Source organism: Heloderma suspectum, chromosome 3, assembly GCF_057233095.1.
Source record: "Heloderma suspectum isolate Gila_16-S chromosome 3, 16-S_ref, whole genome shotgun sequence".
In the NCBI taxonomy this organism is placed as follows: Eukaryota; Metazoa; Chordata; class Lepidosauria; order Squamata; family Helodermatidae; genus Heloderma; species Heloderma suspectum.
In genome coordinates this window covers 124,758,773-124,774,079 of record NC_139460.1, presented here as the reverse complement: position 1 = coordinate 124,774,079, position 15,307 = coordinate 124,758,773, and the positions used below count along the sequence as shown (strand labels likewise).

The following is a 15,307-nucleotide window of genomic DNA, read 5'->3' as shown; positions in this document are numbered from 1 at the left end:
GCATGTGCACTCCCTTTCCCCTCTCCTGATGTTCAGTTGGAACCATGAGGAGGAAATCGGGAAGCTTTTGGTTCCATTTTAATTAGCATCAGGTTAACGTTAGGTCCATGCCTGAACAAACTGTGGTTAGTCTTAACTATGGTTTATTGAAAGAAGCCAGCTTCATAAACCATGGCTTGAAGTTGACTTGTTTTAGTAAACCATTGAGGGTAACAGAGTTTGTGAAGGTTTGAACATAATGCCAAACTATGATCAGTTAAAAAAGAAAGCAAAAGCTTCCAATCTTTTCCTTGTAGCCTTACCAGAAAAGGAGAGGGAGCGTAAGGCATGTTCACAAAACTCTAAACCATAGTTTAGTGTTATGTCTAAAAGAGACCACTGTGCCCAGGATCTGTGGGTGTGGATGCATATCACAAAGATAATCCTACAATTTTGGTCAGGCCGGGCAAGATGATGTATCTAATAATAAAATAATACATCCTGCATTAGAATTAGTGTGGTCCAGCAGAGTGTTGGATTTTCACCTTGGAGAGCTTTATATCCCCACTCAACTGCTCTTAGTTGTGAACTATTTTGGTCACTGAAACAATACGCAAGTTAGAGATAAAATTTCTACATAGGTGTTTGCAGGATTCTCCATTATGAATGTTCAAGGTTTTAAGGAATCTTAAGTCTTTGAATTTCACAGTTATTTGTCAACATTTGATTTAGATCAGCCATCCCCAGCCTAGTGTTCTATGTTTTGAGCTACAGTTCCCATAGTCTCCTCGTATTGGCCATGCTGGCTGGGACTGATGGGAGTTGTAGGCCAAAGCATCTGGAGGGTGCCTAGTTGGGGAAGGATGACTTAGATGAGTTTCCTACAACTTGAATGTATTATGAAACACTATAGTCTGCATGCTACAACATTTGGTTTTCTTTCATCTGAATTTTCATATCCTCTTTTTTCTACTTTATTTTGAAAGAATGAAATGCTTGTAAGAAACAATACGTTGACTGGTAATACACTGTAGTCCACAGTTTTGGAAATTTTGATGCATTGAGTTTCTTATGTGTATACATGCAGGGTCATTATGTGAAAGCACAAGCTCTTTCTGGATTAGGAAGGATTGAAGAAGCATTGAAGGAGTTTCTTTATTGTGTTGCCTTAAATCCTGAATGGAGCTCAATGAAGACGGAAGCCCAAAAGGTAGACTAATTGTACAGAGTTTGCATCTGATCAGTTGGATATATCTTTATGTGTGTGTTTACTTTGGGACTCTCAAACTAAATACTGATGACTTAAATCATTTGATTGAAATCTAATTTGCCACTGATAGTTCTTCACATATTTCTTAAACAATAGTCCCTAAAACATGTTAATTTACAACAATAGCATGTTTACAACATAAAGGAAAGTATATTTCATGTAATATTTTTAGGTAGCTTGGTTTTTTATTAGTTTAGGAAAGAGTACATAATACTCATTATCTGTGCCAAGCTGCAGATGCTGTGGCAATACATTAGGAGTGGTAAAGACTAAAACACAATAGTACTTTTTCTTTCCAGTTCATCTACTGTTCCTTTCTATTCTGCCTCTGACCATCCTTTCCTATATTGTGTCTGTCTTAACTAATTCCTCTGCCTTGCATGGCCCAGCTCTAGCACCACTTAAGCAGAGAACAACAACAGTTCTGTCCAGTCTGTTTCTTTGGACATGTGACTTTAGTCAGAGAAGCAGAAACTGAAAGCCCAGATCTTTCAAGAAGCAAGACTTGGTAGTTAGACTGGACAGAGCCATTTTCATGAGATGAAAAACTTAAATGAATGCCAGTGTTTGATTGTTAGGTAGGTTTAGCATGTTTGTTGAGATTTAATTATAACCATGTTATTTTTCAAATGAGAGAGAAATTTAGTATTTTATTGATTTTTTAAAACTATCTGATTCAAAATTTAAAAATCCAGATTTTTTAAAACTGATTTTTGTTTCATTTTTTTAAAAAATAGCCATGGATTTTTATCCACCCTGACTTGTGCAGGGTAGATAAAGTACAGTTGTGATGTTAAAAGCCAACCACTAGTTAGATTATATTTTTGCCATGGGGATGGTTTTCCCTGTCAAATCAGCTCATGATACTTAGCTTATGGATTTGATAGCTCTAGTAACTTCATTAATTCTAATGAAACGATCACTATTGATTTGATTTGCCAACTTGTTGATCATTATTTTAAACTAGTGTTCTGCAACACTTGAAGCTACTGTCAACCCATCAATGTCCACCAATCAGGGAAGTGCCCATGCAGCCAGCCTCCATGGGCATGCAGAGCTTATTGTAGGAAATGAGACATTTCCTGGAATAAGCAGGGAACATGGGGGTGGATGCCCTTGTGGTTTCTCTTAAATCTTTGTCCTACTTTCAATGGCCTCTCTTTCTAGAAGCTTTAAAAATTATTATTGAAGGGGTAGGAGAGAGGACACCAGTTTGACATGCATAACATAAGCTGAATTATATAACAACATTCCTAAACTTGGGGGTGTTTTTCTTTGTCTAGATAATGTGCGAGATGTTTTTTCCAGCATTTGAAAATGTGCACGATGGTCTAACAACACCTTTTTGTAATCGGACGTCTTATACAAGGTTGAAACCTGCATTTTTAAGTAGCATAAATACACAGTCTTCTGGAGAAGATGGGTCAGCTGCAGAGAGCTCAAAGGTAAAACTTAGAATATGAATGCTCTAAAAATAAAAGTGGAGAATCTGAATGTAACCAACCTGTCTGAATACTCTTTACATCAGTGCTTGGAGTATAGTGTGCACCAAAGTGTATTGCATTCCTAGTTTTGCTGTAGATACATTAAGCCAATAACATGGCTTCTCAGAGGAAGCCCATTAATAATAGGATGAGACAAAGAAAAATAAATTGTTCACTAAAATGTGCAATTGTATTGTAGTCTGTTGTGATTAAATACTGATTGTGATGTAAAGTTTTGCATATTTGAAGTGCTCCAGTTATAGTTTGCTGTTTGTGCAAACTATAGTGAAGTTAAAAAAAAGTCTCAAAACACGAGCCAGACCTGTCCTGGATTCCAATAATTATGCATATAGAGCTCTGTATGAGCAGCTACTCCAGTGACTTAGAGAACGGGCCGGTTTGCAGGATCAAGGAGCCCACCGTGGCTTAGTTAAGCCACAGTGGGCTGTGGCGTGGGTGGATGGCCATTTTGAAGATGCAAGCTTGTTGTGTCATCTGAACCCAGCAAGCATGGGTTGTTGGGTGTGGTTAACAAACCAACAACAACCCTAAAACTGCCCATCGGCTGTGAGTGGTTAACCACGCAACACCCCACCCTCACCAGGTTTGGACAACATGATAAACCGCAGTTGCAGCTTGAATATTCAGAAGTAGCCCAGCATGCGCCACAACCCACTGTGGCTTAAATAAGCCACAGTGGACTGCAGTGATTGTGTGAACCTGGTCGATGATCCTCATAGTCCAATTTTATGTAACTGGCATAATGTGAAGATAGAAGCATTACTTGCATATGTTGCTGTAATCCCATTCCTGAATCACTGCGAAGGTGTTAATGCAGAAGAGAAATTTTGAAATATATTTCATGTCTGTTTCAGGAGACCATCTTGAGGTTAACAAAAAACCCATGCCAGGAGACTGATATATATCGAAGTCCTGATTCTTCTGTTTCTCATCCTATTCTGGATTCCTATTTTGAAGATAACAAAAAAACTTTGGGAACAGTTCTCTCCAGCCTACCTGGGGCAAGCTTAAAAAGAAAGTTTTCTAATGCTGTGGGGGATTTACAGAGCTTGGATGTCCCTAGCAAAATTCCTAGAAAAGGTCTGTTTCTGAATGTGAGCTCCCTACCCTCTGTTTTATTTTCTTGTTTTTCAAGGAAACACACCACTTTGTTTCTTTGGTTTATATGATATATGTCACTAAGATCAGTTCAGCAATTTCTGTTCTGAGAATAATAAGTTGAATTGCTCACATTTGTACAATATATAATATTTTGTGCGAGAAGAGACTGTTCCTACACTGTTGTGGAGTGGTGAGATTATGATGTGTTACAGCTTTAAACTAAATGAAAATGAATATGTATATGACATTATTATATGATGTATTTGTAGAGCAGGGGAAATGGAGTGATCTATCATTGTGATAAACTGCAATCTCTGTAATACAGTAAGTAATAACCTGTTCAAGGTATGGTCAGGGCCATGTTTCTTCTCTGAAGAGCAGATTTGATGTAACTTCCAGAGGGTTAACTGTATTCTGTTGCAGCAGAAAACAAAAACAAACAGCCTTGTGGAACCTTAAACAACTAACAGATTTATTGTTGCATAAGCTTTCATGGACTAGAATCCATCTCATTAGATGCATGAATTGCATATGTTTGTTGTAGAACACTTTTAATTCACTTGTATGCTTTAACTTTTCAAATCTGAAGCTGGTATTTATTCGTTTACTTTTCTGGAACTGGTAACAGCAGTTCAGATGTTTTAAACAAATCATTTGTGGTCTTGCCGTGCCTTAATTGAAAAATGATCATTGCTCTAGATCAGCTAGTGGCCTTCCTTCGACTGGGTTCTGCTTATGGGCCACCATTTGCCAACACCTCTTTTAGCCTGTACTTCTCTATATTTTAATATTTTAAACTTAGGTCTGCAGCAGTGCATCTTAGTCCAGCTGTTTTGTGTCCCATCATTAAAAAACTCTTTGGGAATTGCTGGTTTAGTTCAAACTTGAACAGTTTAAAGTGTTGCTGTTAATAATGGAGACCTTCAGTAAATGTTCTTCCTTTTTTTAATGTCCCTCTTTTTTTCTTTTTTTTTAAGATGGTGAAGCTACTTGTGGAAAATCTGCCTCCTTTCCATTAAGAATTATACCGTCAAACCTCGTGGATGCGTCTGACTTTGAGTGTTCCCTCTGCATGAGGTATTAGTGAGCTGCAAGAAACAGACTAAATTTGCAAAGCATTGCATGGCATTTTGCAGAGGGAAGGGGCGGGGTTCATAGGAAGAAGAAAAATATCCTCTGTAAACTTAATAGATATTGTAAATTAAATGCTTTTATACATTAAAACAAAACTTGCAGACTTTAATGTAACATAAGTATCAGTTAATACATTTTATATGAGGAATTTACAGGATGCTTAATATATGTGATACATAAATGTGCTCAAACATAGTTTTAAAAAATGAACTAGCCATCTATCAGCCATATATAACTTAGGGTGCAATCCTATGCATGTTTAGGCAGAAAAAAAGTCCTACAACTCCCAGTATGCCCCAGCCAGCCATAGTTGTCTGGGGCATGCTGGGAGTTGTAGGACTTTTTTCCTGTCTAAACATGCATAGGATTGTGCGTTTAAGAAATTAGCTGTGTCCAAATAAGAATGGGGTAATTGTGCAGTTGTATATGTTTGGGTGTGAGTTATTGCCCCTGATACTTCAGGAGCAATTATTTATGCCTCTCTTTCAATTGCATGTATGTGTATTACAGATACATGGAAAATCTCTTGGGGAAATATGAAGTAACCAGTTGTTTTTCAATGCTCACAATGTCTTGTTCAGGTTATTCTATGAGCCAGTCGCTACACCTTGTGGACATACATTCTGCCTCAAATGCCTTGAACGCTGTCTGGACCATAATCCGCACTGTCCACTTTGTAAGGAAAAGCTCTCTGAAGTAAGTCTCTTCCCCTCCCTACTCTGTGGGCTGCTTAAATGAAAAGCTTTTGGCTGTACAAAAGCTTACTATTTGAGCCAAAACAAACATTACCTTAAATCCATATCTAGCAGCTACGTCATCCTTCCATTTTTACTCTAGATTACGCACAGAGGGTTGGATCTGGATTGGGACCCTAGTGTGGGGGTAAGGGGCCTTTAGCATCCGGCTCAGGCTCACTGCACCTACTCTGCAGTAGGGGTGGGAGAAGCATGGCTTGACCTTGTGAAGGTTCTCCCGAGGTCCACCTTGAAGCTCTGTCTGCCTTGTTCTGGTTCCCAAATGCAAGCTTCGTCTTTTTTTGTCTGAATGGGAAAAGTGTGTGTTTAGATGCACATTTTTTAAAAGTGCACACCCAGATGCATACTTCCCCCTTCCCTGACTAAACTGTAGAAATGCATTTTTTTTCAAAACGTGCATTTTAAACGTGTGCATTTTTCTGGCAAATGTGTTTGGGATTGCAAGCTTGGGAATATGTGAGCTTCTCCCAAAAATGCACTAAACAGAAACAATTGTGATGTTAAGCTAACTGAAATGGAATTCTCGTACATCCCTACTCTATGAAAAATGCTAGATACAGATTTAAAGTAATGTGTTTTGACTAGGGAAGTTGCGAGCGCCCGAGAGGGGAGGGAGTCCAGTGGACTCCCCTCCCACACTCGGCCCCCTGGCCTTGCCTTGCCCCCACCTGCGCAAGCCCCCACAACTTACTGGACCTATCCGCGAGCACCTGGCAGCTGTCCACGCCTTCAGCAGCTCGTGTTTTTCATAATTAAAACTTGCGGAAATGACTGCAAAGAGGACAATTCTGCAAAATTACGAGCAGTGCAGGGCAGGAGGAAGATGAGAGGGACTTCCCTTCTCCTCCTCCCATCCTGGCTACTGCTTTCTTCTCCTTGGCGTGTGTGTGTGTGTGGATTTCACCCCCAGCCCCTGGTTTTCGCAAGGAGCGAAATGAGCAAGGAGCTACATTCACCTACTTTAGATTTTCAAAGTGCTCCTTGCAAAAATGGGGTGGGGGGAAATTTACACACACACGCGCGTGCGCACACACACACACACTCCACCAAGGACTGTGGGGGCAAGCCAGTGCTTGGTGAGGGAGGGGTGGATTTTGTCCCCCCAAAAGCATTTTCCCCCTGCTTGGCTGAAAGATCCCTCTTGCCAGTTGCGCTTTAAAAGGCAAGTGGCTAGAAGGATCCGCCACCCTGGCTGGAGGGAAATTCCTTTTTGGGGGTGAAGTCAGTATGTGGTGCGCGGGGGGGGGGGTGCCCCAGTGTTGGAGAAGCCCTTTAGGTCTCCCTCCAGCTCAGCATGATGTGCAGTCCTGCTCAGAACTGGGTCTTTCAAAGAGGGCTGGAGTTAAGATGCCCTCTGCTTTCCACCACTCCGCTTTGAAAGACCAGTTTCCCAGCAGGGTGGCACATTGTGCCATGGTTGGGGGACACCCTGGGGGTTCCTCAACACTGGGGCGCGCTCCTCCCATCACACACCATATTCTCCCCCCAAAAGGCATTTTTCCCCACCTGGGTGAAAGATCCCTTTTTGCTGTGTGTGTTTTAAAACCAAGCTGTGCGAGGGATCTTTCAGCCAGGCAGGGGGGAAAATTCTTTTGCGGGGAGGTGACAGCAGGGCAGAGGATGCCCCAGTGATAGGGACCCCTTTGGATGTCCCCCAAGCCCATTCCACCATGGCCCCCTGCTTTGCATATTTTTTTACTGTCTTTATTCCATTCTTGTGCAAGAATGGAACAAAGATACTTTAAAAATTGCTGCGCACTGTTTCTTCTGAGGAAGCGAGGGTGACAGGCACAGGGAGGGGGTGCCTGTGCCTGGCACCCTTGCTTCCTCAGAAGAAATGGAGTGCTTCCCCCAGCTCCCTGGAGGGATCACTCTCTCCACCTTGCTTTTGAGAGCTGTCGGGTTTTTTTGACAGCTCTCGAGAGCAACACTGGATCCGCTCGCCGGGCACAGGGCTGCTCGGCAAGCAGGTTCGGGCAAGTGCGGAGGCTCAGCGAGCGCGTCCAGGGGGGCAGGGGCGGCAGCTTGGCAGGCGCCCGAGGAAGCTGGGCTCAGGTGAGGTTGCAAAATGGGGGAAAGACAATAGAGGAGTAGGTATTTTTCAATGGCAGAGACCCCCAAGGTATGGATATGCAGGAAAATCTTCGCAGGCAGATCAGAGCGCCATGTACCTTCCTCTGAACCGTGTGAGGAAGACAGAGCTGGGCATCCACATTGCCAGCATTCACTGGCACAAGCCAGCCAGGAATTGGAGTTGGTCTGAAAGGAAGCAAGCAGCCTCTTTCTTGCTTCCCTTCATCATACATTTCTGGAGCAAGTTCAGAGGGTGAGCTCCAAACGTTGGCCCCAGAGTTATCGAGGGGGCTGGAATGCTTTGAGCTCAAGGGACGAATGAGGCTTGCTGCTTTGAGGACAAAATGAAGGGCGCAAGTTTGCATGCTCTAGCCTAGGCACCCTTGAAGTGGCTGGACAGCTATGGACACTCAGCTCCATGGGTGGATGGTGCTGCGGCGTCCAGCTCAAGTGGGCATGGAGGATATTTCTTGAGCTGGTTTAGGAACACAGGCAGCCGCCTTGTACCGAGTCAGACCAACGGTCCATCTAGCCCAGTATTGTCAGCACTGACTGGCAGCAGCGGCTCTCCAGGGTTTCAGGCAGGAGTTTTTCCAGCCCTGCTTGGAGATGCTGGAGCTCGAACCTGAGACCTTCTGCATGCAAAGCAGGAGCTCTGTCTCTGTTTGAACGGGACACTTCCTGGCTTGAACAGAGAGGCTCCCTTAGCTGACCATGAGGGTAGGTAGAGGAGGAGAAATCTCTTTGTGTGCTTTCTCTGCCTTTCTCTCCCTCTCTTTGCCTGCAGTTTTCCCACTTGCTAAAAATGTGTACCCCATTTTTTATAGCTTGACTTCTCAAAGTAGTTTAGATATACTTAGAAATAGATATTCAAAGATGCGTAATTTTAAATGTTTCCTCCAGTGCCTTTTTAACTCTTGGCTACAACTCTCTGCTATCCCAAGTGTCTGTCCTGGCTGTTTAAAACCAGGTTTAGTTGTTCACTGCTGTCTCCAGCCACTGAAATACAATGCAGGACTATGCTGATCCTGTGTACTTTGCACATCTTCTCTCCCGCTCTCCGGGCCTTAAAGTCTGGAGGGATTTGGTTTACCCCTACTAACTTCACTACTGGATTCTGCCCCCAAGCCAGTCTAGTTACTGACCACTGATATAGAACAAAATAACCTAAGTTCTTGAACTCGGTCTCTCATAGTTTTTAGCAAGCCGAACTTACAAAAAGACCGTCCTTACTGAAGAATTGATAGTTCGATACTTGCCAGAAGAATTGTCTGAAAGGAAGAAAGTGCATGAAGAAGAAATGAAGGAATTATCAAAGTAAGTAGCCTCCCTGTGGAAAAAGAGATTACTGATAAAAATTTAGCTGGCTAGTGGAAGCAAAACATTTACTTGTGCTGGAATTGAGCTGACCTCTTGAACTAATCCTCCGACTCTAGCATGTCTGTAGTTGAGTACAGTTTGTGTGGAAGAAATTAGCCAGTCTGGGTGATTTTACACAAGGACTCTTCACACATTTCCATTCTGCACGCATTCCCTGAAGGCATGAAGTGGGAGGGGGCTGTGTCCACCAGTCCTGACTGTTGGGCATATGGTGGAAGGTCTGAACGGGGTGTCTACAGGTTATTTGCACCACATGCATGGAGGCTGAAGGACACACTGGTGGAAGTGCTCCCCTTCCCCTTCATACATTTGGTCTACATGTGTGGTATGGGAACATCTACACAACACAACATTATTCTTAGGTGATATGGGTCCAGGTAAAGGCCTGCTTCACACAGAAGCCTATGAATCGGACCCTGTACAGAAAAACTCTCTGGCTTGTAGCCGCTGTACATTTTGATGGTTGCTAAAGGTACCAGTTGTAATAAATGGGCAACAATATGGATTTCGATGGGAATAAAAGTTATCATTGTGGTAGGGGAAGAGGTCTTACACAGAGTAGGCATTTGGGAGGAATAAAGTTAAGCTGGTAGATTTTGGAGGCTCTTGTATCTCAGAACTGTTACTCATTTGTTCATTGAAAATCCTATATTTACCCCCTCTCACCCCAATAAGTAATTACTGCAGAAGAAATCATACATGGTAGAAAGTTGCCATAAGGGTCTCTAAGCAGGGCCATTCCTCCAGCAGGCTGAGCTGAGGGAGAAGAGAGGGGGAAGCGGAGCCATTCCACCACCCCTGCTAAAATAATTTATTTTTTCTCCTTTTCTCCCCATTCCTTTTTCTTTCTGTGCGCAGAGACTGTCTTGTTTAATTGATTACATGTAAGCTGCTCTGAGAGCCCTTTTGGCTGAGGAGCGGGATACAAATACTCCAAAGAAATAAATAATATCATATGGTTTACTGATATTCTTGAAAAGCTATTTTTTCTGAACTCTGAATTATCATGCTCTTTCTGTGTTTTCAGTGCTGTAATGCTATTCAAAGGATGTGCAAGTGTGGGGGAAGGCCTAGGAAGGAAGGCCTGTGAGGTGTGTAGGGGCGGGGGGAGATCTCAACACCAGCCAAGCTTATTTCATGACAAATATCAAAGGTGGGTTTCAGTGATTTTTCCTGATGCTAATACTGAACTGCATGAATCTAAATGTGACTCTTTGTTCTCTTACAGTTTGAATAAAGATGTTCCCATCTTTGTATGTACCATGGCTTTCCCTACCATCCCTTGCCCTCTTCACGTCTTTGAACCCCGCTATCGGTTAATGATAAGAAGATGCATGGAAACTGGCACCAAACAATTTGGCATGTGCTTAGCTGATGAACTGAAAGGGTAAGCAAAGGATCTGGAAGTAAAGTTGTAAATGTTGAATTTCTAAAAGACGAGATGCAAGGGCTTAATTCCATCTGATTTGGAAGCCTCCTAATCCTTGGTGTGTGTGGTTCGGTTGTGGTTTCTTAATAGTGTGGGCAAAGCTGAAGCCGGGCATTGACACCGAGCATTGCAGGGCGGGGAATGCTGGCCCTAGAATGTCCACGGCCGCTGACATCAGCACCCCCTTTTTCTTTTATAATGTTTAAAAAGTTTGGGGGACAGTGCTGTGAAGAGAAGCATTACTCCAATACCTCTGGGCCCTGCCCCCACTGTACACTATGTCAGAGCATTCTGGGAAAAGAGAGAAGGTGGCTGTTGCATCAGCTTTGTCCAGTGCTCTTCTTCTCACTGCCCGTCCTCACTGCTGCAGCCCATCTCTATTCCTTCCTCCCAGTAAGCTTGGTTGGTAGGTGCTGACACCAGGGTGGCACTGGGATGTGTGTGTGGGGAGGATATTTTGCTCAGGGCCCCCTCAAACTTGGTGCCAGCTTTAGAAGAGCCTTCTGTTTGTGCACAGAGACATTTATTACTACTTACCCTTGGGCGGAGCTCTAATTTCAGAACTAATTATGTGGTTGACTCCAGCAATACTCCCAATTAAGGTAAATTCTGTCTGCTTTTTATAAGGTTTCCTGCAGTCCATGCTGTTCTGACTTCTTCAAAGATTTGGGATTGTATCTATTGTTGTTCCTACTTGGAGAAGTCCCATGGAATCGAGTGGGACAAGTTAGAACAACATTGGTTACAACCCTTGGTTCTTTAACACTCTCCTAACAAATCCAAACATTTGTGGGGCCTTGAGAATTGCTGTTTGGTAAGGTATCTAGAACACCACATTTTTATTATTTTTGTCTTTGCAAAAAGTGTACCTTCTTTTATAGGGACACATGGCTAATCTCCATGATGCAGCTACCATTCTTTCATCACCCTGTGAATGTTGTTATACACTTGGAGAATTGGCATGTAGAAGCATCACCTTATATGGAATTTAGTTCAGCATAGCAAGTTGGGATTCAGTAATGCTCTTCATGTGAATGGTTTCTTGTACTTCCCCAGTTTTTGCTGTTCACACCAATACAGTTTACAATACAATACAATACAATACACCAATACTGGAGGTACAGTTTACCTCCAGTGTGTAGAGAGTGAATCTATTTGCATGTATTTGTGTTATATGAGGGCTCCCTGTGATCTCCCACGCAAACAGGTCCACAACTACTTTGCTTCAGCAGTATTGCTGAAGATTGCTGAATGCCAAGAAGGAAATCTAGCAAAACAATGTTTTGCTGAGCAATTTGCCAAAGGCGGGTGGTCCCATTACTGGCTAACATGGCCACAGTTTTATTTTGGAGAGGCTTAGACTACCTTAGTTCATAAGGATAAATGGTTCATCAGAGACAGAATGTTTGAGGTAGATTGTCGTGAAAATGTATATGCCAGCCAACTTCAAGCATTTTCCCCATGGTTCAGCCTTCTTTAGAGAGAGCACTACTTTCAGCAGTATCTTCAGGAGTTGACTTGTGTTGCCCTTAGAAAGGCATTTACTGCCCTTTGTTTTCAGACAATGCCCTCAATGTACTTTTAGGTAAAGTATAAAAGGACGCCCTTTGTACAGTGGCTATGTATCTGTGGCACTGGGGAAGTAGAGGATGTAGTGCATTACCTGTTACATTGTCCCTGGGCTCGCTTTCTGGGGGATCTTTCGAAAATAAGAGCTAGATGGACTTGGGCTGACATTATCTGTGACTTGTTGGCAGATTATAATAATTCCATCACAAACAAGCTTGCTACCTTTGCAGTAGTAACACAGAAAATTTGTCTCAATTTTAAAAAGATGTCTGCAGTAGACTGTAAAGGAGATAGACCTTTGTAAATGTGTGTCACTGTTTGGTTTGATTTTACTGGTATTTTGTATTCTACGTTGCTATATTTTATCTAGTATTGTATTTTGCAATGGCCTTTGTGCCACAGACAAATAAATTCAATATTGCTGCCTCAGATGTTCCCAGTCCTTTCACTGCACCCCATTTATCTTGTCGAACAATACAGAAGCAGTTGGCTGACTAGTGACACAGAGTTGTCACAAAATTCCTTCATTAACCTCATAGGAAGGTTGCACAGTGCTCAAGAAAAGATCCAGCTGTCTGGACATAGCCTTAGAACTCAGACACCAGTGCATGTCTTTCCACAGTGCTGGGATAGGCAACATATTTACGCATGCATTGTATCTCTCATCTTGTGATATCATGCCAATTATTAGGGATGTACAGATTTTGTTCAATCCATTCCTTCCATGTTTCATGGATTGTCAAGCGTCTTTCATTCTGTTGTCCGCTCATTGTCGGAATTGGAATGTTTTTACCAGAAATTCGTTCTACTTGCGCTAATGCACATTTGTGCTCCTTCACACTAGTTAATGTGCATTACAGTAATGCGCATTAGTGCTGGTGCACACCTGTGCTAATGTGCATTAGCGTAACCCCCTCCCCCCCATAGAAAAAACTGGGCTGCAAAATCCGCATGACTCCCAAAAAGCTAGACTGCTGCGGAATCCACAGGTCAGATTCATAGAAACCCAAACTAATTTGCATCTGTTGCAGATTTCTGCAACATCCCTACCAATTCTGCGTTCAATTCCTGTAAGAAGTGCTTACAGTTTGATTCTAAATATGTTTATGTAGAAGTCAGCCATGTGGAGTCAAGGGGACCTATTCCCTAAGTACGCTTGGAATTGCAGCCTTAATATGGCTCACTCTCTCTTTGTCCCGTCAGGTTTGCTGATTACGGCTGCATGTTAGAGGTCAGGGATGTGAAGTTTTTCCCTGATGGCCGCTCAGTTGTTGATACAGTTGGTGTTCAGCGTTTCAGGGTCTTGAGCCATGGTCAGCGAGACGGGTATAATACTGCAAACATTGAATATCTGGAAGATAAAAAGGTAACTTTTTTGTCCAGTTTTGTAAGACTTGTTTCTCCACATGCCTTCTAAGTATGCATTTCTGTTGTTTCATCAGCTGTGAAATAAATTACATTGGTTTTTGTCTCATTCACCACCTGACAACCCCCTTGTATTTGTGTTTTTTCTCCTTCTCTAGTAACTTTGCCCCTCCCCCCATTGTAACCCAACACTAGAAACTTAGTATTTGATTATTTTGAATCAAAACAGTACCCTTAAGTCTGGGCATTGCCAAGCTTCACAGGGACTACTTGGAGATGTCCACCACATCATTGCATAGCATTCTTAGTCTATTTTAGAACAACATATCAAGTAAGGAAGTGTGAGTTTAAAGCACCAGGGACATATGGAAATAGGCATATGAGAAGTGGACATTCTGCTAAAACTGGTGATGTGTATATATGTATTAGTTGGGGTATTTAGTGGGCAAATACTAGGAATGGCATTTCTAATCTGCTTGTAGGTTGTATCCGGTCTCTTAAGTGAGTATCAGTGGCACTATTCTTGAGATAGATGCTAGAGCATTAGAAAGCTCTATCAGATCACATGTTTCCCAGGTATGCTTTGGTCACTGGCTTTTAATCTTGTTAATTGGAGGGAAAAGTAGACTGCATGGTGAATAGGATATCTTTTTTTGATCTTGAAGGCTAACATAGTCTGAGCTTCCATTTCAAGGGCTGGACAGAGGTTAAAAGATCAGATCTCTGTTATGTGAAGGCATACTCCAGAGTTGGCAGCTTGTTGTGATGCCACACAGAGTAGCAAAAACATTTGTTCAGTGAGTTCAAATATACTCGGATTTCATCTTGTCCTGTAAGGATCTTTTATCAGTTTATTTGCCATCATACCCACATGGCAAAAATACTAGCCTTCTGCACACTTCTACATCAATCACGGATATTGGGGGGTATACAGATAACTATTTACCAAGTGATAACTTGCCACAGAGTGCATGTAGTTACTTGGCAAACTCATTGGGTAGCATCCAGTGCTGTCACAGTGCTAGTGCTAATGACGTTGCACTGGCATAAACCAATGTTAGCACAATGTCATTAGTGCTTGTTAGACAAAGGGAAAAAGCGGCAATTTGTTGCCGGAATTCAGCAGCAAATCATGGCCTTCCCCCTTTGCCAAACAAGTGCTGGTTGTGTTGCTCTAGCATTGGTTTGCACTAGTGCTGGGACAGCACGGGATACTACCCATTGTTGGCATTGATCTGCCAAGTAGTAGGAAGAGCCTTTCCACCTCTGTGCTGCTTCCATGGAATTCTGAACGGGTGCAGAAGAATAGTAAGAATTTCCTTAACATTTGCACAGGATAATACAGATGACCAACTTATCAGGTAGTTAGATATACTGTGATGATGATGATGAATTACATTTCTATACTGCCCCATAGCCAAAGCTCTCGGGGTGGTTCACAAAAATTAAAAACGATTTCAAAATACATTATACACAGTGTAAACCCATTTACATAAAATGGTACATAAAAACGTATAAAGAGACAGCACACACAGCAACAACATATAACTAAAAACAGTTTATAAACACACAGTATTAATGGTAATTAATCTGCATAATGTTAGTTCAAAATAGCAACCCCGCCCAGCACACATTTTGAGATATAGCAGAAGGGAAGTAATACAGTTCTAAGCTGTAAGAAGACTGTCAGGAATGAATCTGAGCGTGTAGAAGTCTCTGGCAGCTCAAGATTCGGAATCAGAATGGG

At 42.3% G+C, this 15,307-nt stretch overlaps 1 protein-coding gene across 2 annotated transcripts in view; it reads left to right on the top strand.

Moving 5' to 3' along the window:
- LONRF2 (LON peptidase N-terminal domain and ring finger 2) overlaps positions 1-15,307 on the top strand; it is a 60,059-nt gene that overhangs the window by 35,814 nt on the left and 8,938 nt on the right. For both annotated transcript variants that reach the window (XM_084844413.1, XM_084844414.1), the window contains exons 3-10: positions 1,067-1,189; positions 2,533-2,694; positions 3,609-3,834; positions 4,833-4,932; positions 5,571-5,685; positions 9,013-9,134; positions 10,426-10,584; positions 13,399-13,561. In XM_084844413.1, the coding sequence (XP_084700539.1) occupies positions 1,067-1,189; positions 2,533-2,694; positions 3,609-3,834; positions 4,833-4,932; positions 5,571-5,685; positions 9,013-9,134; positions 10,426-10,584; positions 13,399-13,561 (1,170 nt within the window). The remainder of the gene's footprint in view (positions 1-1,066; positions 1,190-2,532; positions 2,695-3,608; positions 3,835-4,832; positions 4,933-5,570; positions 5,686-9,012; positions 9,135-10,425; positions 10,585-13,398; positions 13,562-15,307) is intronic.